The following is a 19,955-nucleotide window of genomic DNA, read 5'->3' as shown; positions in this document are numbered from 1 at the left end:
TCTTCTCCATTTCCTTTTCTTGTGGATTTCTTAAAACAAAAAAAGACTAAGAAGACATAAGCAGACTGACACATTGAAGTGCTACTAACTCAGGGAGACCTGATATTCAGATTTTTTTTTTAAAGCTGCAATGCCGCAAAATGCTGTAGAGCTGAGCCCAAGTGATGCTGCAGAACTTTTGCTGCATTTACCAACCTCCTGTTTAACTGGCCCTCAGGATCCACCCAGATTGTTGTGGGAAACAGTGTTTAGAAACAGCAAATGAGCGAATTTTTGCAGCTCAGGAGCCGAAGACCTCCCTGTCTTTTTGCTCAAACCTTTTGTAGCTCACAAGAATTTGCTTTGACATTTTAATGTACGTTTTTTTTTTTTTTCTGTGTGTTTTGAGTGTGATCCAGTTGTACGTAACCTCCTCGTCTTCCCTGATTGGTGGAGAGCGGTTTTATTCCTCACCGTTTTATAAATAATAGGGGCCAGTATTTTAGAGAGTTGTCAGAAGTTGCTTTTCAAGCAAACTTTACAGCCACTAGATGACATTTAGATCGAAAATCGTCAGACTAGTCTGATGAAATTAACGTTAAAACATGAATGATATCTTGATTGGTTAATTCAGAGCTAAGAGGGCCTGACCTGCAGAGGGCACTGTCTGGTTGTCTGTGGGAAACCCCGCACTTCTGACACTTTGCGTTTAGTCGGATTTTCACCAGTTAATCAAAGCACACCACAACCCAAATTTGCTTTAAACTAAATAAGCTATAATGTGTTTAAAGCTGATATGATGGACCATCCGTTTTTCTAAAGCATGGTTGTGCTGCTCTTGGCATCAGTTAACTCGCGTCTAGCTGCTGATTGGTTATCAGTATGCCTGTTTTTATAGTTAATATATTTAAATTAGGAGGACTGGACACACATCAGCATGTAAGGGCAGCTTTGCCAAGAGCACTTTACTATTAATGGTTCAATGAATAGAAAATTGCTGGTCCTTGTTTTATACGGTATATATAATAATTAATAAATAAATCTGTTGGACCGGGGGAATCATGATAAATCAGTGGTTCAGATTTTTTAAATAAGGCAACTTTCTTGACCAAACTCAAGTGGTGCTCGGATCCGGTGCATTTATTCTCACAGATGTGTATATGGAATATGTTTATGGATTGTGTATATGGAATTGTTTAAAGAAAATAGGTTTAGTTTAGCTCTGAAATACAGCCTGTGGTCAGATTGATAATATGATTTTATTGATGATATCTACAGGAGTCGAGGCCAGTCTTTTTATTTTCCTGTGGCAAGATTTGGTTTGGAATTGTATAACGGGAGAAGTTGTTTTCCTTGTGTTCCCATGTGTGTCTGCATGCATCTCTGTGTGGCTGTTTGTCCTTTGTTTCTCCCCCCAATTTGGACCATGTTGAAAGTAGATATATATTTTGTTAGATTGTTATATTTTCCCCAATAAATTCTCCTGTGTGATTTACTGAGGCACTGACATCACTGATGTGTCAACTAAACCACTTCAAACTGTCTGCATATGTACTGATCCAGTAGTTTTCCAGTAATGTTACAATATTATACAAGCATCTGATTCGATTCTTTTGCCCCTTTTATTCTTCTCAATGTATCATGGTCAAAGATTTTATATCCTAACCTTTCAGGTTACAACCTTTGTAATTTTCTGTACATCTGTTTTAAATACATTTTATGTATTGTTATTTTTAGTATTCATTAATTAAAATAATATAAATTTGAAATAATTTCTCAGTTGTGCTTTTTATTCTGGAGACCGTTCAGCTAGAAATCACCAAATCAACTGATTCTTCTGCACCTTGCATATTAATGAAGAGCATTCTTGCATTATTGTAATATTTAAAGTGCAGTTAACATTTGCTGTACATTTTGAGAAATTGTTTTCGAAAGTATTTTATTTTGAAATACTGTTTTTATACATTTACGAGAGAGAAAATATATATAAATAAAAACCACAACTCTCCCCCACTGGGCTCCTGCTTAACTGACCCTACTAGCATGATGAAATAATAATAATAATAGTAAATTTATTTTGTGTAATCCTTATTAATGACGTTAGGTCTTTGTCGTTTATTATAACAATTATTACATGACTTTTACGCTGCCTTCGACATCAACTCCAATATCCTTCCGCAGTAAACTAGTTCCCTATTATGACTAAATTAGCCCCCGTATCATAAAGTTATATATATATATATATATATATATATATATATATATATATATATATATATATATATATATATATATGTAAGTATAAAGTATACTTTGTAAATATATATTGTATACCTCCATTAAACGTGTAATATACGTTTGCATCGCATCAAAGCAGTATTTTCCCGTTCGATAGACTTTTGTTGCGTAGCAGAGAGAGATTTTACTTCCGGTTCGCCTTTTGCGGTCCTCTTTCCTGCCTCCAGTTCAAGATGGTGAGTCGCGAGCCTTCGCGATTGATTCGTGAATGGGTTTTAGTATATGAAATCTCTTTTATACACTGAAGAAAATGGTGTGATAACAAAGTATAGTTAGTAACGTATTTGATTTTATTAAATGTGGGCCACTTTTTCGGTTTATTAAACCGTTTTTAATAAGACGTTTGTGAAGGTGGCTAGCATGTGCTGTATCTGCTGTAACACGCGGCATGGACATGCCTGCTACTCTGTATATATGTAATAAAACACTTCCATTTAATGCTTATCGACATTTGTTCTTCAATATACTGCATACAGGTTGTGTTATAGTCGTTATTTAGCGTGTACTGTATATCAAGACGCTGCAGGCTGTCATAGACTGAGCTGACATGCAGCATCTAACTTGATTTTCTAGTGTAACGTTAGTAACATACACTTAATAGTTGATTGACACGGTGATTATTTTAGTACTTTTGGCATTCATTTATTTTGATTGGTTCTCAATATTTATGAGTCTGTTCTTTGGAAATTTTTTAATTTCTATGGTAATTGAACACTTGGAAATATCAGGAAAACCCAATTTTCAAATGTCCAAAAAATGAAAAAAATAAATAAATAAAATATGATGCCAGTAATGAATATCCTGCAAATTAAAATGTTCTAAGTTTTAAAATGGTAATTTACTGATTGGTTATTTACATTGAAAATAAAATAAAATGAACATTTAAATTGTGATTTGAAAGTGGGTCCCATATTAAAGGAAAAATCCTGGAAATATATATTTTTTTCTTATATTTCCAGGGTTGTACATAACATTTTTTTTCTTTATTTTTGATCATTTATATATGCATATGTGTGTTTTTATTCACATCTTATTTTTTTTATATCTCTGTTATTGTCTTTGTTGTCTCTTCTGAAAGCTTGTGACACCAAAACAAATTCCTTGTATGTGCAAAGTGCAAACATACTTGGCAATAAAGCTTTTTCAGACTTCTGATTTGTTATTATGCAAACTGCATCGAGAGCTCATATTTAATTTTTAACAGTTTATAATTTTTGGAAATTTGAAAAATGTGAATTTCTGAAATTAAAATTAATAATAGTAATTTAATTTTAGCATAAGCAAGAAATGGTTCTTCTGGAATAGATTTGTGTTAAAACTACATTTATATTATGTATATTATGTTTAAATTGTTGTGAACAACTGGAAAATTTCTGTAAATTCATTGGGCAGATGCTGGCAGCTGTAGAATGTCAAGAGTCAAGTCAAGAGGCATTTATTTGTCATTTGCATAGTTAACACTGGGGAAAACTGGGCATTGAAATGCTTGTGACGAGGCTCAGACATACAGTGACAATAACAAGACATAAAAGACATAGACGTACGTGTAGAGCACTGAGATTTTTGAGTTACTTCAGTGCCCATAGGCAGAAAAGACACGGACAGAGCATTATATACAAATAAGTGGCAGTAACAGATACAATAAAGGTAGACAGTGTTAAGAGTTATAAGTATTCATAAGTAGTCTTGAGGTACTAATATGATTATTTGTGTAGAGTGGTGTCTAAAATGTCATTGTAGAGTGACGCATTGAATTGAATCTATAATCCTAATGACTAATATTTCCATTTTTATTGGACAGACTAAGAAGAGAAGGAACAACGGACGTGCAAAGAAGGGCCGTGGCCATGTCCAGCCCATCCGCTGCACCAACTGTGCCCGCTGTGTTCCCAAGGACAAGGCCATCAAGAAGTTTGTCATCAGGAACATTGTGGAGGCGGCCGCTGTGAGGGACATCTCAGAAGCCAGCGTGTTTGACTGTAAGTGACTGCTTTAACTACCAAAACATTGCCAAAGTCTTAATGTGTGCTGTTCTGTGTAATTTCAAATTATTTTTTATATCCCTATTCCTCCTCCTGTGTAGCATATGTATTGCCCAAGCTGTACGTGAAGCTGCATTACTGTGTTAGCTGTGCCATCCACAGCAAGGTGGTGAGAAACAGATCCCGGGAGGCCCGCAAGGACCGAACACCACCTCCCCGCTTCAGGCCTAGTGTAAGTACAATCAAACTGTTGTGGGGAAGTTTATAATTATTAGTAGGGTTAAAGTGCATGCGTTGTATTTTGTTGCTAGGTGTTTAATGTGCATCTCAGCATTTTTGTTGTCCTTTTTTCCTGCAGGGTGCTGCACCCAGAGCTCCTCCAAAGCCCATGTGAAGCAAATCAGCTGATCATTTTTATGCAGAAAAATAAAAAATATTCAAAAACAGGTCCTGCTGTTTCATTTTGATTGTTGCTGCATGATGGTTCGAGTGCATTTGTTACTGCTATGTAGTTTGAGTTTAGAGCTTTGTCCACTTTAATTCTAAATAAATTCACTTTTTATTTTATAATAAATCTTTAAACTTATTTATCAATCATTTTCTATTATAATAGATAAACATATGCCCAGAATTATTTTACATAACAAAATGTAGTTTTGAGATGGGTCATAATATTAATTGAACTAATTTTAGCAGTAGGTGTTACAACCCTGTTTGTATTTTTTGTAACACTTATTAGAACATTATTAAACCATTATTTTTCAAATAAAAATACCTTAAAGAAATAATATGGCTGTATTAATACTTATTTTATTTCAGTTAATATTTCCCTTAAATGGTCTTTATTATTTTAGCCGTTAGGAATAATAAAAGGAAGATCGTTTAGTGATAGCTACATTGCAATTATATGAAATAAATCTTAAAAGTAATATGTACTGAATATATTAAAAATAAGTTGATTATCTGATGTTTTAAGATACTTCAATGAAATAACATTCATATTTTAAATAACTGCTCATCTGAATAAACGTCACCCAACCAGCTTGTTGCTAGTTTAAATTAATCATAAAAAACCGGACAGACTCCATGTTATGATCTTAAAACTATACGCACAAGGTAACTTGCCTTATGTTTATATAAACTCGGGTGTACTAAATTCAGGATTGTACAACTGTGGCTCTAACCTTGTTAGAACAGTCAGAATATGTCATAATCTGAAGATATTCTGCATATAATAAGTAATAAACCCATATGTTATATAAATATTTCTGCATTTGTAAATGGACATACTTGCATCCAAACTGCTTTAGTCACTCTCAGGTGGAAAAGTAACACTTAAAGTCCAGTGAGTGTAAATGAGTTCATTAAGTCAATTAAATTGTCCCAAATACAGAATAAATACAGTTAAAATAAGTTAAATAACAGAAGAAATTTTCTTATGAAAAAGTATTCCAAGAAATACTGCCATCTTAGATGCCTTTTCATAAGCATCGTGTAGCACTATTGTACTTATTTGCCATCTGTTACTGTAGGATTTTGAAAAGCGCTGAGTGTCACTAAGTCCCAGTGATCTTCTTAGTGAGGTGTGAGTTCATAATCATCCTGCCGTATTCAGTCAGACACGCACAGCAGCCTCGACAAGGACAATGGAAATTAACCAACTCAATTAAAATGGCTACAGTTAATAAATTTGTTTCATTCGAATCATTTAAATAAGGCATCCTTTGTATTTTCTCAAACTTCAGGTATTAAAAGAGACTGAGAACTAATTAAAGCTGCTGCCAATTCAATTACTTAAGGCTTTATTCTTCGGCTGCGCCCAGGGAAGACCAACAAAAGAGGACGCGCCGGGAAGAGGCCTATCTCCACAAGTTAGAAACTTCATTTCAAAAGCAATTTCCAAAGGCTTGACTTTTGGAGAGCTTTTAGCAGGATGACAGAAGGTGACGGAGCTGTGGAGCAGGAGATGGAGACACAGGAGATAAACAGTGATGAGGAAGCCCTCCTCCATTTTGGCAAATACAGCGAGGCTCGGGCCTCAGTGCCATGGGAGCAGCGCACATTCAAAGAGAGGGTGCTCTACCACATCGATCGGATCTTCCTGAGTTTTATTGCACTCTTTTTGCTGGTGCTCTTCGGAGAATTCCTGTATAAGATCTGGTATGTGACCAGCTGGAGGAAAACCCTGGAGTTCATTCTGGAAACGGTGTCCTACCTCTTTACACAAGAGAAGGATGAAGAGTTAATAGAACTGTAGACATTTCAGAAATTCACATTTCTTTCCTTGATCAGAGTTCCGCTGCTTTCTACATCAAGATGGAGCTGAAACAGAATATTGGACCCTTTCAGTAAAATATAAAAGATTGTGTTAATTACTTGTACAACTGTGAAATCTGTTTAATATTCTGAGTCAGTGTTTGTGATTGCTGTGTTTGCCATTGTGTGCTTTTGTTACTGTAAATAAAAAGCTTCTATGTCTATTCATTTTGTATTCTTTTAATGTGGTCATGTTTGTTTTACTTACTAAATAGGTGCTATTCTTATATTTGGCTATGATGTAATGTACAAGAGATTGCTCTGGCAGTGTACACAAGGGTTCTTTACATCAGCATATGGAGATATGTCATGCCTCATTCCTTTTATTTTTGCCTCTACTAGACAAAAAGGGAAAGAGAGAAGACGTGATGCAATTAATAAAACAAAACTTAATGGGGGTTAAGGCCATTAATGACAAAAGACCAAATCATAGAAATTCAACTTTTTTTTTTGTTTCATATTGGCATTTTTTATATTTAGAATATTTAGCTGGTCATCTCTCTCTCTCTCTCTCTTTTGATTGCTTATAAGAGGTGTTGTTGAATGTGTAGCTGTTAGCTAAATTGGAGGGGATTAAAACATTTAAATTAAAATAAAAAAAAGAGTAAATTGTTAAGAAAATGTATATTTAATTTTATTTAATAAACAATCAAGTTTGACATGAATTATATTACTCTTTCTGTAAGGGAAAACGCCTTCATAGAGGTACAAATGCCTAAAATCATGATCCACACACTACCGTGACAGTCACACCATAAACGAATAACAAACAGTGGCCAATCAACGTTTGCCATTTTGACAGGGCGCACCATGCAGCCAATCAGATCATCGCACACTGCTGCATTCTTCAGCTATTTCCCTCTCGTCCTCCTTTTCCGGAAATTGCAGCGTGACCGACGTTTCGTGTCTTTCGCAGACTTAAAGTATGTTTTTATTAACATTTTAACACTAAATCTTACCTTGACTTCTCGTTTATATGTTGAACGTGTTAAAGTATATTTAGGTAGTATTTGTGATTATAACTCAACTGCATTTCCCCCTCTAAGCACATGCTTATCAAGCGATATAGCCACACTCCATTTTGTTTCCTTGCTCTCCAGATTAAAAAAATGGCAGAATGTAAATATAATTAACACACAAGTTTTGAAACATGTTCTGTTTATTTGAATTGCATTTTAAAATGTAAATGCCTTAAACAAAGCACGTGTGACACGCTTTATAAACCTAGCCATCTGACTTGGAGGCTTTCTTTCGATCGCTGGGACAGTATAGAAGTTAATTTTCATAATTTGTCAGGCTAATTTATATATTAGGTTACAATATATAAGAAATATTTTATTTGTAATTTAATACCATGATTTCAAAATTCTAGTACCCATTGTGGGACCAAAGATTTAATTCACAATTTATATATATATATATATATATATATATATATATATATATATATATATATATATATATATATATATTATCTACTGGAGCTTTATTTTAGATATGTTAAAATATAATTCAGTATTTCAGTATATAAGCATAAATTTGGTCAAAATTCTTCTTTAGATCATATGAATAAAAGTTAACTATAAACAAACCCATTAAACGGTTGTGATATTTGTAACTTTCTTCTAGAATGCGTTACGTGGCCGCTTACCTGTTGGCTGTTCTGGGTGGCAACAACAACCCATCCGCCAAAGACATCAAGAACATCCTGGGGAGTGTTGGAATTGAGGCCGATGATGAGCGTCTTAACAAGGTTCAAATACACCTGTGTTTAAATCTTCATCTCAATATAACTGATTTTTTAGAATTCAACTTCTTGACACTAATGTTTAATTGGTTTTCTGCCTTAAAAGCAGGCGCGGCTCGTCTGTATGGGCAAAATATTCAGCCACTTGAAAACATAGAACTCTGCATAAACTGAACCAGTCCTTAATTTTGTGTCTGTTTGGGTTTTTGAATTATGAATAAACTGAACCAGTCCTAAATTCTATTTTCAATGGACTTCCGGGCAGTGTGTTTTTCCCAAGTCTGTATAAATTTTTATTATTATTTCGGTGTGTTTTTTTTTTTGTTTTGTTTTTGTTTTATTATATCAGTCCGCAGTGTTTTTGAGTCTGTATTGTCAGACCATGAAGATGGCGAGTGGAACATCAGTTTGTCAATAGTCTGTATTGGTTTAAACAAACGCATCAGACCGTGAAGATGGCGAGTGGTACAGATCATCCCGCGTGTATTGGCCGTGTTTATGTTGATATAAAAACTGTACAGCAAACAAAGGACAGTGGTAGGTCATCAACAGAACATTTTCCAGGTCGTGGTATGACAAGAAGCCTTGGCCGTCTGGTTGTGCTAAACAAAATAAAGTTTTCTGTTTCTCATGCTTGCTTTTCCGTTCTTCTTTAACAGGGGGACAGGGGTGATGTGTGGAGTAGTGTAGGTGTGTGCGAAGTAAAAGGCTTAAAAACACAAATCTAGCAAAGCTCATCTCAGTTCATAGTGTTCCATTATATTGATCCCACTAACACTGTGCAAGAGCAATTTTTTGGGTTTTAAAACAATTGATGGTCACACGAATGCCGATTCAATCTCCAAGGTGCTAATAGAGCAGTTGCATGTAGTTTGTTCTGACAGTGAATTTGACAAGGGGAGACTTATTGCACATACATTTGATGGGGCTAGTGTGATGAGAGGAGCATCTGGAGGAGTGCGTAAGAAAGTACAGGACGTGAACCATGTCTCCACATTGAGCTCTTGCTGATTTATAACAATCCAGACTTCTGTGCGTGTGGAGGTGCAACCACATTTTTCACATTTATAAACAGAAATAATTTGAACGATGTGCTCACAGAAACACTGAAACTCCTGCGCGTTCTGATCACAACGCCAATGACAACTGCCGAGTCCGAGAGATGTTTCTCCACACTTAAACGAATTAAGGCATTTCTGCGAAACACTATGTCCTGGGAAAGACTTAATGCTTTGGCGATGCTTTCAGTAGAAAAACACATGTGATCCCCGAATTCAACAAAGTTGTGGAAAAACGGCGGGCCAAATTCTTATACAAATAAATTTCATCAAATTAGTATGAAAGCATAAATTCTTCAGTTCAAATGTGCTCATGCTAATAGCCTGTAAATATACAAAATTTTTACGTTCTAGAAAAGGAAAGGATAGCAAAAGTAGGTCTACAAATAAAACGAATAATATGAACAACAACAATAAATAAATAAGCTATAAAAAAAAAAAATCGCCTGTAAAGAGTTCATTGTGTTTGTTTTGTTAAATAACCCAGTTCCCTGTGCACTCATGGAACTGACCCAAAAACTGCTCCAGCTAATTTATGGTCAGGAGCCGCTACTGCTTACAACCATTTACCATACCTTTTCATCAGACTGTGATGACGCGTTTCAATGGTCATCAGTATTGTAAACCCTTGAAAGTTTTTTATACTTAAAAAAAACACTATACTTTGTATTAAATCATCTTCGCATCAAATTACAACAAAGCTAATTAACGCTAATGTGAGGGTGTTTCTAATGAATTGTCTATGGGAGGTACGGTAAATTTGACATCGTTCTCTCTTCTGATTGCTGTTTTTTTTTTCCTTTTTTGAAATATCTGAAAACACTTTCGTGGAGGAATGCAAAACATATATTTGTGGTACCCTCCCATTCACTACTCTTGAAGTTAACCAACTATGACGACTTTTGCTGCTAAGAAGCCTGGAAATGAGAAAAAGGTCTATTAAATAAATCTCTTGTGTATATTCCATTGAAATTATTAGCTATTATACGGAATTCAATGCAGTTCTGGTGGTTTTGCACACGCAACTCTGTTGCCTTTGTTTCCTTGTTCTTAATCAGTAAGAAGGGTGTATCACATAAGGCAGCAAATTCCCCAAATGATTCAGTCTCTGATGTTACTCAACAGGTCATCAGTGAACTGAATGGCAAAGACATCAATGAAGTCATGAATGCCGGTAAGGCTGCTTTGCATTTACTGCTTGACCTACATAATATGAAAATCTCATGAGCAGGATTTCTTCATAAGTCTCACTTTGTTTTTTATTTTGCCACAGGCCTCTCTAAGTTAGCCTCCGTTCCAGCGGGTGGTGCAGTGGCGGTGTCTGCTGCTGCCGCTGGTGGCGGTGGTGCCGCTCCCGCAGGGGAAGCACCTGCAGGTGGGTAGTTTAATCAACCTGCTACCAAGGTTTTATAGAGAACTAAAACTGAAACCATTAAACCAAAAACTATGTTGAAACCAAAAAAACTGTAAACATTTCTCATTTTCATTTAACCAAAGCTAAAACTGAAATAGAAATTAATCAAAACTATATAGACATTAAGGAAAATTATTTAAAAAATGACAACTATTTAACTAAAATAAAAACAAAACTGTAATAGTATCTTATTAAAAAATAGCACTGTCTGGTACTGACACCAGTTTGTTCATGTACAAAGAATAATTTCATTCTAATTTGATAATTTAGGTTCTACTTAAAAAAAATAAATAAAGAACTGTTTAGTTTTCCAGATGCATTACATGTTAATTGTTAGCAAAATGTCCCCTTGCACAGTTTCAGATCCGTTTCCTGGTGTGAGTGATCTGTTTTTCATTAGTAGTTGAACGTCACCCATTACACACTAATTTGTTTGTAATGGATCTGCTCAGATAGTAGCATTCCTGCCGCCTTCTCTCATGCTAAATTGCAGCAGTCCAAACTTTAATTACAGACAGGCTGATCTGGTCCACTGATTATGTACTTTGTGGTTGAAGTCAGAAATAACCAGGAAGCTCTGTGATGTGTAACTTCATATTTGCATGTTTACTTTTCAGCGGAAGAGAAAAAGGAAGAGAAGAAAGAAGAATCTGAGGAGTCTGATGAAGACATGGGCTTTGGCCTCTTTGATTAATCTTTCTCTTGTACCTGTAAAAATACAATAAAAAAGAAAAAAACATTTTTGTTTAAAGCTGCCTGCCCTGATCATTTGTCTGCAAAATGGTACATTGTTTTTATTATTATTATTTTAAACACACACACACACACACACACACACACACACACACACACACACACACACATATATATATTACATTTTGGGGTGAAAATTGTAATTTTTTAATTTCTACTCCACTTGTTTGCTCCAAACTGAAAGCATTGGTTGAGCGAATTGTCATGTCAGAACAGTCAAGAAAACCATGATACTTAAACCATTAAACTGAGAAAATATATTAAATAAGGCTTTGAAGGAAGGTCACGGTGACATGTTGCTCGGAGAAAAACACAATGAGTGCCTGGCAAAAGCCTCTGAGCATGTGTTGGTCAGAAGTCGATTGCGTTATTGCAGCCATCAATCACTAGTCTGTGGTGTATAAAAATAGGTCCAGGTTGCCAAATAGCAAAAACTGGTAATGTCTTGTCATGCTCACTGCCCACTGTCACTCTCTCTCTAAAATAAGCTTGAGCTTAATTCACTGCTCAGTAAAAAATCAAGGTTTCAGTAGAGCTTCTGCTGCTCTCCTCTCTCTTCCTGGGTGCAAAAGATGTTATGAACTGTTATGTACAGTAAGTAAATTTTTAAGTAAGTTGGTTCGTTCTCAACTTTTTTGAGGGTAACTGAGATTAACTGGTGGTTATTAACTGGTTTATAAGTTGGTTAAATTGTTGTTATTATCTTTTTTGTTTGTGAAATATAAAGAGTATATATTTTTCATTTTTGGGTGAACTGTCCCTTTAATTTGGAATATTTTAGTTTGTTGGTCCTTATAAAAGACAACAAGCTTGCAATCCACTTGCTACAATGATATAATCCAGGCATTTCAAGGTTTTTTTTTAACATCACGGGATGTTTTTATGAAGCAGTAACTTTCAATTGCCATTTCTTGTGTAATAATAACACTTGTTAGATTTGTGCTGGTCAGTCTAAGTCTGAGCACTGAAACATATACAACTAACCTATTCAATAAACTCTGCTCTTTTTTCATCATCACTTCATCTCCTGCTTCTGCTCATCACTGGCTTTACTCAGTCAACTTCTTGTGTAAGACTGTTAATACAGTTTTGGGTACCAGATAAGACTTGCTGTTAACAGGTTTTGGATATTAGACAACTTTGCTGACTAGTTGCTCTGTTACCAGACAAAACAGATATTTGCTGACAGGATCTGGCATCCGGGCCTGGATCTGATCATTCTGGTGTGGAGGTATGATCTAACACAATCCTACTTGAGGATGTGAAGATGAAGAGAACACAAGTCAGAGAAAAGAAGATAAATGAAGAAGAAGAGAAAAGGTGGGACAAAGCAGAGCCTTTTGAAGAAATAAAAGCAGATACTGAGTTACCGGAGGAGTACTATCATGGGCTTGAGGATTTACCCTGGAACCTGAACTTACTGGAGCATTTACTGTATATCAGCATGCCAGCTTGGATACAAAGAGGTGAGTAGCCCAATAACATACATGATCACTCCAGAAGATTCAGTGCACTTCCAGCTTTAGTTAATGACACTCAGCTTTTATTCACCTTGCATCAGAGCTTTATGAGGGCCAGTGGGCAGCCCTCCATCACTCTTACCCTCATTACGCCCCTTATATCCCACCTGCTCTACAGAAGGATCATGTCGGGCAAATGTTTTTGTGGTACAAGTTGTTCATGCCTGAAATAAGCATGACAAACAGCATCTAGTGATATACAGGCCTGAAAAGTATTTAAACAGCGAAGTCGTGTTCAAAATGCAGTATCATTGCAGTATGTTAAAAATATCAAAGCAAAAAGTTTTTAAGCAGCAAACTTTATGAAATACTTTAATAAGAAATGACCAGCAAATCAAAATTACAATGATTTCTGAAAGATCATGTAATGAATGTTCAGCTTTGCATCACAGGGATAAATTACATTTTACAATATATTCAAATAGAAATCACATTTTAAATTGTAACAATATTTCACAATAGTATTGTTTTTGTTGTATTTTTTTGATCAAATATATGCAGCCTTTTCATAGATGGCTCAGAAACACTTTTTTTTCCAGATTACACTTTGTTTGATATTATTTAATGAAATATTATTTAACATTGAAGTAATTTAACACTTTGAGGCAGCTGTATAATGCACAATGATTAAACAATGATATAATTACCAGAATAATACTTTGACACATTGCTTTCATGTTTGCACTGTATGTAAAAATGCACATGCTAAAATGAAATCTCTCTCTTCAGCTCTGCTTTGTAATTTAATTGAGCGGTTTGGCATCTGGACCTTTCACAACAACATCCTGCCGTGTCGTCTCATTTCCTACACCCTACTGCCGTACACTCTGCCTGCTTCAGCTGTCATCTCATTCATCTATAGGTCAGATCTTTAGTCTAAATATGTTGCTTGTGTTTCTCATTTCTATGTATATTAATAGTACATGAGATATGAAGAAGTGCCTATTGTCATTCATGTTTTTTTTTTTTTTTTTGCATGTGTTTGGACACCAAACAGGTTTTTATGCTGGGTGGAGAAAATTCCCCACCAGGCTCTGAATGCAGGCAGGGAATTCAAACAGGAAGTGATGGCACATCTGTGGTTAGTCTTTACACACTTGAGAGGACTTTTGCCAAACAGGTAAAATGAGTAGAGCAAAGTTTTGCACCCATTTAATCAACATGAAATGACATTAGCAAACTATTTAACTGCCATAATCTGACATCATTTCTGAATTAAGAACAATGTGTATACATATTTAGATTGTAGACTTTGAACTTATTACCATTATTAGATGTTCCTGAATTTTTCCAGATTCCTGCTTTTGCAAATTCCAACTTTGCACCCCACTCTTGCTCTGTTTCTTCCACCCTGGTCCTGTTTCCCATCTCTTTCTTTTACATTCCTTCCTTGGTCCTCTTTCCCTTTACCTTCTCTTGCTTTGCATTTTCTGCCACGGTGTCTATCCACTTCAACCTCAAAGAAGCAGCTGGAGCTCAGGAGCCAGACTCAGCCTCTCTGGTCTAGACAACGATCTCTCCTCTGCTTCCAGCTCACCGGATCTGGCGGTTTCTCCAAAAAGACAGCTGACATCCTTACAGATGCAGAGCCACTATCTTCAGCCTTCCTCCTGCAGCTCAACTTAAAGTTAGAAATGGGCAGCCATCCTGAACCACTACAGCTTCAGAAGGACCGACTTGATTGTGAGGGAAGTTTATTACTGAACACAGAAGTAGATGACAATCTCTCTTCTCCTTTTATTTCTGACATGGATGTACAAGAGGAAGACTGAATGACTTGTTATGAATGTTATATTACAAACAGAAGTCTCTACTGCAGAATAGTTGAATATGCGGTGTATTCTCTGAATATGCCAATGTATACATATCAGTGTTGTTATTATAATTAATTGAAAACTGAAATAACAAATTTTAGATAAACCTAACAAGAACAAAAAAAAAAAAGAGAAATGTTGATTTGAGAATTAAAGGAAAATAAGTTACTAAAGTACGAAAATTACTAAAACAAAAGCTATAAAGAAATAATAATAATAATAAAAATCCAATAAAAATGACTGAATGTAGTAAGAATTTAGTAAAAATATAATAAACATGCCACAGTGATATTTTGTTTTATGAATGTGAGACTGTTATAATCTAATAAATGCATTATCAGGTGGGATTGGGACAGACTGATTTCACTGTGCATATTGTTTATTAAAAAGAAAAATGATTAAATTAAGGATGGATCAAATAGATCAATGAAAATAACATTGCACAATTTAGCATTAAACTAGGCTATATCAGCCAATAGCTGGCTGTAATTTATTTATTTTTTTTTGGTCATTCCTAACTAAATTTGCTATGCTCATTATTTAAAATCATTAATAATTTAAATTGATAATTATTTGGTATTAAAAAAGTACATATTTTAATGTAACAATATATATTTTTTTAATTTCAATTCTCCATAATTTTAACTTCATTTATAAGTTAAGAAATAAATGAAATTCACAACACTTGACAAAACATGTTTATTCAATATATTTTATATTTATTAGTAAACATTCTGCATATGCCTGCATATACAGTTACAACATATCTTAAATATATATATAGTGAGCAAAGCTTATAAATCTGAGTTATAATATATAGATAAAAATGCATTATGTAAATAAAACAATAATTGCAGTTGTGCAAATACATCATAATTACATCAAAAAACAATAAAATCACATTTTAGATTTCTCTTACTTCATTCAGGGTTTTTATGATGTAAAACTACATAACATTTCACATGAATGTTTTATGATATTACCAACCCAGTTCTTTCTGGTGTGTGTTATTGTGCAAAATCGTTAAATGGCTTGTTTTGTGTTGCTACATTTCAAAGGTAAATCAAGCCATAAAACTATAGGTCAACTAGAAGCTCATGCTTCTACAAGCTTATGAATTCTTGATCAGAGTTCTGTGTTTTCTGATCCTTTGCTTTAATGTCAGAGAGATGCGGATGGCTCTCGCTCATGTGAGTGAAATGATCTTGGAGATACTGGTTCCCGAAGCCCATGATTTGGCCCGTGGCTTGGCGATTTAGATTAGCCACTCTGGCTGTGAAATCCAGAGTGAAGGCGAACTTCACCAGCTCTGGTGCCACGACAGGCGGCTGGGTTTTCTTATTGGGAACTTCTGACTGCACGTATTGATCAGCCACTTGCTGGAAGGATCTATAGGTGATTCCATTCAGAAAAGTGGTTACGGTGCTGCTCTCTTTCAGCTGGGGGGAGGGAGGAGGAGATCAGAAAACATTAGTGATCTAAAGAAAATCGGTGGATCTCCTTTAAATAACACATTGCAAAAAATGGCAATACTTGGGTGGTTTTAAACATTTCATACTTGTTTTAAACTGAGCCCAATCACCTGCAATGCTTATAAATGTCTTATATTTAGTGATTTCAGAAGGACTGAGACAAACTTACCTTGATATTTATTAAGTCTCCTTGCTGCTTTACAACTTGTATGATTTTCCTGATAACCTCTTCTTGTGAGACTTCTTGTGAGACTAAGAGTTTGAGAAAAATGATAGAAAAATTAGCAAATATTATCAAATATATAGTTTCTGCTTTAAGCAAGAAGAAAATCACAGGAACAAATTACAACCTGAGGCTAATGTCTATTTACTCATCATTCAAAACCTGTATACTGGGTTATTTTTTGCAGAACAACAAAGATAAATGATTTTGGAATCACTTTCATCCATCTTTTGCCAAACTCTAAAGGACAAAAAAAACCCATAAAAGTACTTCATATAATGCGTGTGCTATATTCAAAGACTTCTGAAGACTTTGTGTGAGAATTTGCAGAATGGAAAATGATATTTGAGAAAGCAGAGGGGAAGTTCGTAACTAATTAATAATTATTATTACTTAATAAATAATGGACTCTTTTATTATGGCACTTCATAAGCTTTTTGTCTTTTATGGTCACTATGGTGTTCCACAAAAAATACTGTAACAGCATACGGTTTTAGAACAATAAAGTATGAGCAATGGTTATAGAATTTCTTTAAAGTATTACTAAAATAAGCTTTATTGCTTAAGTACATACAGTTTATTAAACAAATAAAAATTCTGTCAAATTCAGTCATTCCGTCAACTTTCTTTGGTGGAACACAAAAGCAGATACTTTGAAGAATGTCTGTAATCAATCAGTATTGGAAAGGAGACTTTCTTTTATGCTTTACCAAAGAAAGAAAGATTTTGGAACGATATGACAGTAAGTAAATGATAACAGTATTTTCATTTTTGGGGTGAACTATCCCTTTAATCTCAGCCCTATTCTGTTGTAATTCAGACATTGAGACACAACCAGCTGAACCCTATACTGGTTTGTGTTGTTCTGTATGTAATATTTAACCCACCTCTTTTGCATCATTCAAATAGTCTGTTATAATAACACTCACCATTTCCACCCTTCTGGTCTGTTATTTGAGTGCCATTGTCATCAGCTGGACTGTCTTTCACTTCATGCACAATTTTCTCCAGTTCCTCTGACATTTTCTCATAGTATGAGTTAGTGGGTTCCACTATCTCAACAGCTGCTAAAAATCAAAAATCAAACTTTATTAGAACTTTTTTTTTCCAATAAATGCAAACTTCAAACTAATACAAAGAACATACATAATAAAGATCCATCTGAGATACATACATTTTTCAGTGGACATATCTCCACTTCGCCTCCATTTTAATGATCTCCTGAGCAACGATTTCTTTTTTGTCGATTTTGAACGGCGCAGGTTGATATCGCCTTTTGATGGGGGGTCAGCTAAAGGCAAACAAGAGATTTGGGGTGTTGAGGGATGGGAAAGAGGGAGCTGTTCTTCGGTTCTCTGATGATTTTGCTCCTTTTCACCATTTCCTTTGGAAAACCAGCTCAAGAAACTCTTCCATATAGTGGATTTCTTTGTCTTCTTGCCTACTTTGTCCTTCCTTTCCGTTACAGAAGTCTCCAGATTTTCTTGCACATTTGAATGCATATTTCCAGCAGTAACTGTACTTGTTTGGGGGGATAAAGAATCAATGCTTTGCCCACCTTCCTCCTTGCCCTTATCCAAAATTAAAAACTTCTTCTTGGGTTTGCTGTTGGACTTTTGCGATGCATTAGACCCATCGTCGCGCCGCAGACTCCCTCTACCTCTCCACTTTTTGGATTTCTTCTCAGACGATGTCTCCTTTTTATCCATTTGCGGTTCAGCGAGGGGCTCGTATCTAATGTCCTCATCTGAGATGGAGGCTTGTAAAGTCAATTTCAGAGATGTATCGCTGGAATGTTTGCGATCTCTTGTCTTGCGCTCTTTGATGGCAACCCATTTGCGTGATCTTTGCTCCTGTCTCAGAGGACATTGTGATCCATCGTTAAGGCTGAGACTTCGCTTTACATACACCTCCAGCAGCCGTTTCCTATCCTTTTCTCCCACTGACAGCAGTTGAGGGGTCGGCTGTGTATTCTGGTCAGTTGAAATGGATGCCATCCTGTCATACTGCAATAAAATGCATAAACATTTGTATTAGTGATTGACTAATATGTGTTTTAATTATTATTATTATTTCCATTCCAATGCTGATATCTAGTGAGCAGTGGCAGCGTTTCACAAAACCATAGGCTATGGCGCAGGGTGATGGGGGGGGTGTTGAAAAATAAAACAATTTCATGGCACACTCTACTGAAATACAGGGGGGAAGGAAAGAAAGGTGAGAAAAGTCAGTAATTAAACAATTCTGCGTCATCAGTGTTGGTAATGTATCAGACACTTGCACTTAACATTGAATGAAAAACAAGCTCAGATGGAGTTAACAAGGTTTTTGTCTGACGATTGAGGAGATCTGTGTTTTGTCTGTCATTAGAACGGCCGCATCTGAGGCAAATGCATCGCATTATACGCTTTCATCAACTTTTACAGGTTATATATCGGTTATTTCTGCTATGTGGGTGCTTAGTTTTTCTTGTTGTTTAATACACTTGGCCAAAATCTCATGATATAAAGGATTAAGTGCTTATGCACAGTTTATTTAAAATGTACAAAAGTATACTGGCTAGATGGCAAATAATCCACTTCTCCGGTCTTCAAACACACAAAACATTAGCCTTCACAGACATAGTGTTTGAGTAAAGAAAATGCTGTACTATTCAAACAACATCAGTTATTTATTTACCCTTGCATTGTGAAAAATACTTATCATTGGTTAAATATTTGTAAAACCCTCGGATTTAAAATAACAATAACGAATTATAATAGAGAGAATAATTTAAGTATTAATAATTTAGGTCATGGCACATATAGAGAGAGAGAAAGAGAGAGCAACAAAATTGCTGAACTGCAAAGTAATACTTATTTTACAAAACATTTGAATGAAAATTAACTAATGAAAAACAGAAAACAGAAATTGTCCAATGCTAAAAATCGGCAAAATGTCTCTGATTAATCGCTACATATTACTGTAGGCAGAATGTCACCATTCATTTTTATTCTATCAAACCTTTTTGTGTTGCTCGGAAAAATAAAAATTATACCGGTTTACATGATTTCCGTCACATAACATAAAGGAGACACAATTTTAGTTTTTAAGGGAACTATTCCTTTAAGAATCGTCGATCTTCAAATCATTTTAAATAGCATGGTAACGGCACGTGTACAATCAGCTAACAGCGAAAACACAAACCCAAAACGATATTACAAGCAGAACGTATTTAAGTTTTGAAATAAACCATTGATTTTTGTCTTACTATTTCTCGCACTTTACGATGCTGGTTCAATCTCCAGTTGTGCCCGACTGTTTGTTAAAAGTGTCTGAGGGAACTTGGACTTGTAGGTGACGATAAAGACGCCCATTTTGAAAACACCTATCAGCAGAC

General features: G+C 35.2%; 4 protein-coding genes across 7 annotated transcripts; 3 read left to right on the top strand and 1 right to left on the bottom strand.

Moving 5' to 3' along the window:
- Positions 1 to 2,312: 2,312 nt before the first annotated feature.
- Positions 2,313 to 4,705, top strand: LOC109087543 (40S ribosomal protein S26). The gene is made up of 4 exons (XM_042726491.1): positions 2,313 to 2,453; positions 4,079 to 4,256; positions 4,361 to 4,491; positions 4,618 to 4,705. The coding sequence occupies exons 1-4, from the start codon at positions 2,451 to 2,453 to the stop codon at positions 4,651 to 4,653; spliced, it is 348 nt and encodes a 115-aa protein (XP_042582425.1). The 5' UTR covers positions 2,313 to 2,450; the 3' UTR covers positions 4,654 to 4,705.
- Positions 4,706 to 7,355: 2,650 nt separating this feature from the next.
- On the top strand, positions 7,356 to 11,545 carry LOC122137708 (60S acidic ribosomal protein P2-like). Its single transcript, XM_042726490.1, has 5 exons — positions 7,356 to 7,498; positions 8,205 to 8,328; positions 10,506 to 10,554; positions 10,654 to 10,755; positions 11,412 to 11,545. Exons 1-5 carry the CDS (start codon positions 7,386 to 7,388, stop codon positions 11,486 to 11,488), a joined length of 465 nt encoding a protein of 154 aa, XP_042582424.1. The 5' UTR covers positions 7,356 to 7,385; the 3' UTR covers positions 11,489 to 11,545.
- A 194-nt stretch (positions 11,546 to 11,739) lies between these two features.
- On the top strand, positions 11,740 to 15,259 carry LOC109087551 (1-acylglycerol-3-phosphate O-acyltransferase PNPLA3-like). Of its 3 annotated transcripts, none has more exons than XM_042726487.1 (5): positions 11,740 to 12,141; positions 12,714 to 13,013; positions 13,797 to 13,929; positions 14,065 to 14,187; positions 14,362 to 15,257. In XM_042726487.1, the coding sequence occupies exons 2-5, from the start codon at positions 12,815 to 12,817 to the stop codon at positions 14,837 to 14,839; spliced, it is 933 nt and encodes a 310-aa protein (XP_042582421.1). In that variant the 5' UTR covers positions 11,740 to 12,141; positions 12,714 to 12,814; the 3' UTR covers positions 14,840 to 15,257. The 3 variants fall into 3 exon arrangements, with proteins under 3 accessions (XP_042582421.1, XP_042582422.1, XP_042582423.1); XM_042726488.1 differs by lacking the exon at positions 11,740 to 12,141 and adding an exon at positions 12,290 to 12,616; XM_042726489.1 differs by lacking the exon at positions 11,740 to 12,141 and having other exon boundaries at positions 12,290 to 13,013; positions 14,600 to 15,259.
- A 303-nt stretch (positions 15,260 to 15,562) lies between these two features.
- LOC109087610 lies at positions 15,563 to 19,929 on the bottom strand. 2 transcript variants are annotated; one of them, XM_019101824.2, is made up of 5 exons: positions 19,827 to 19,929; positions 17,751 to 18,582; positions 17,506 to 17,640; positions 16,523 to 16,605; positions 15,563 to 16,320 (listed from the first exon to the last, which is right to left on the bottom strand). In XM_019101824.2, exons 2-5 carry the CDS (start codon positions 18,571 to 18,573, stop codon positions 15,985 to 15,987), a joined length of 1,377 nt encoding a protein of 458 aa, XP_018957369.1. In that variant the 5' UTR covers positions 18,574 to 18,582; positions 19,827 to 19,929; the 3' UTR covers positions 15,563 to 15,984. The 2 variants fall into 2 exon arrangements, with proteins under 2 accessions (XP_018957369.1, XP_018957364.1); XM_019101819.2 differs by having other exon boundaries at positions 15,566 to 16,320; positions 17,506 to 17,643.
- Positions 19,930 to 19,955: the final 26 nt, after the last annotated feature.

Source organism: Cyprinus carpio, chromosome B6, assembly GCF_018340385.1.
Source record: "Cyprinus carpio isolate SPL01 chromosome B6, ASM1834038v1, whole genome shotgun sequence".
NCBI lineage: Eukaryota > Metazoa > Chordata > Actinopteri > Cypriniformes > Cyprinidae > Cyprinus > Cyprinus carpio.
The sequence above is the reverse complement of the archived record's forward strand: the minus strand, read 5'-3'. Positions and strand labels throughout refer to the sequence as shown.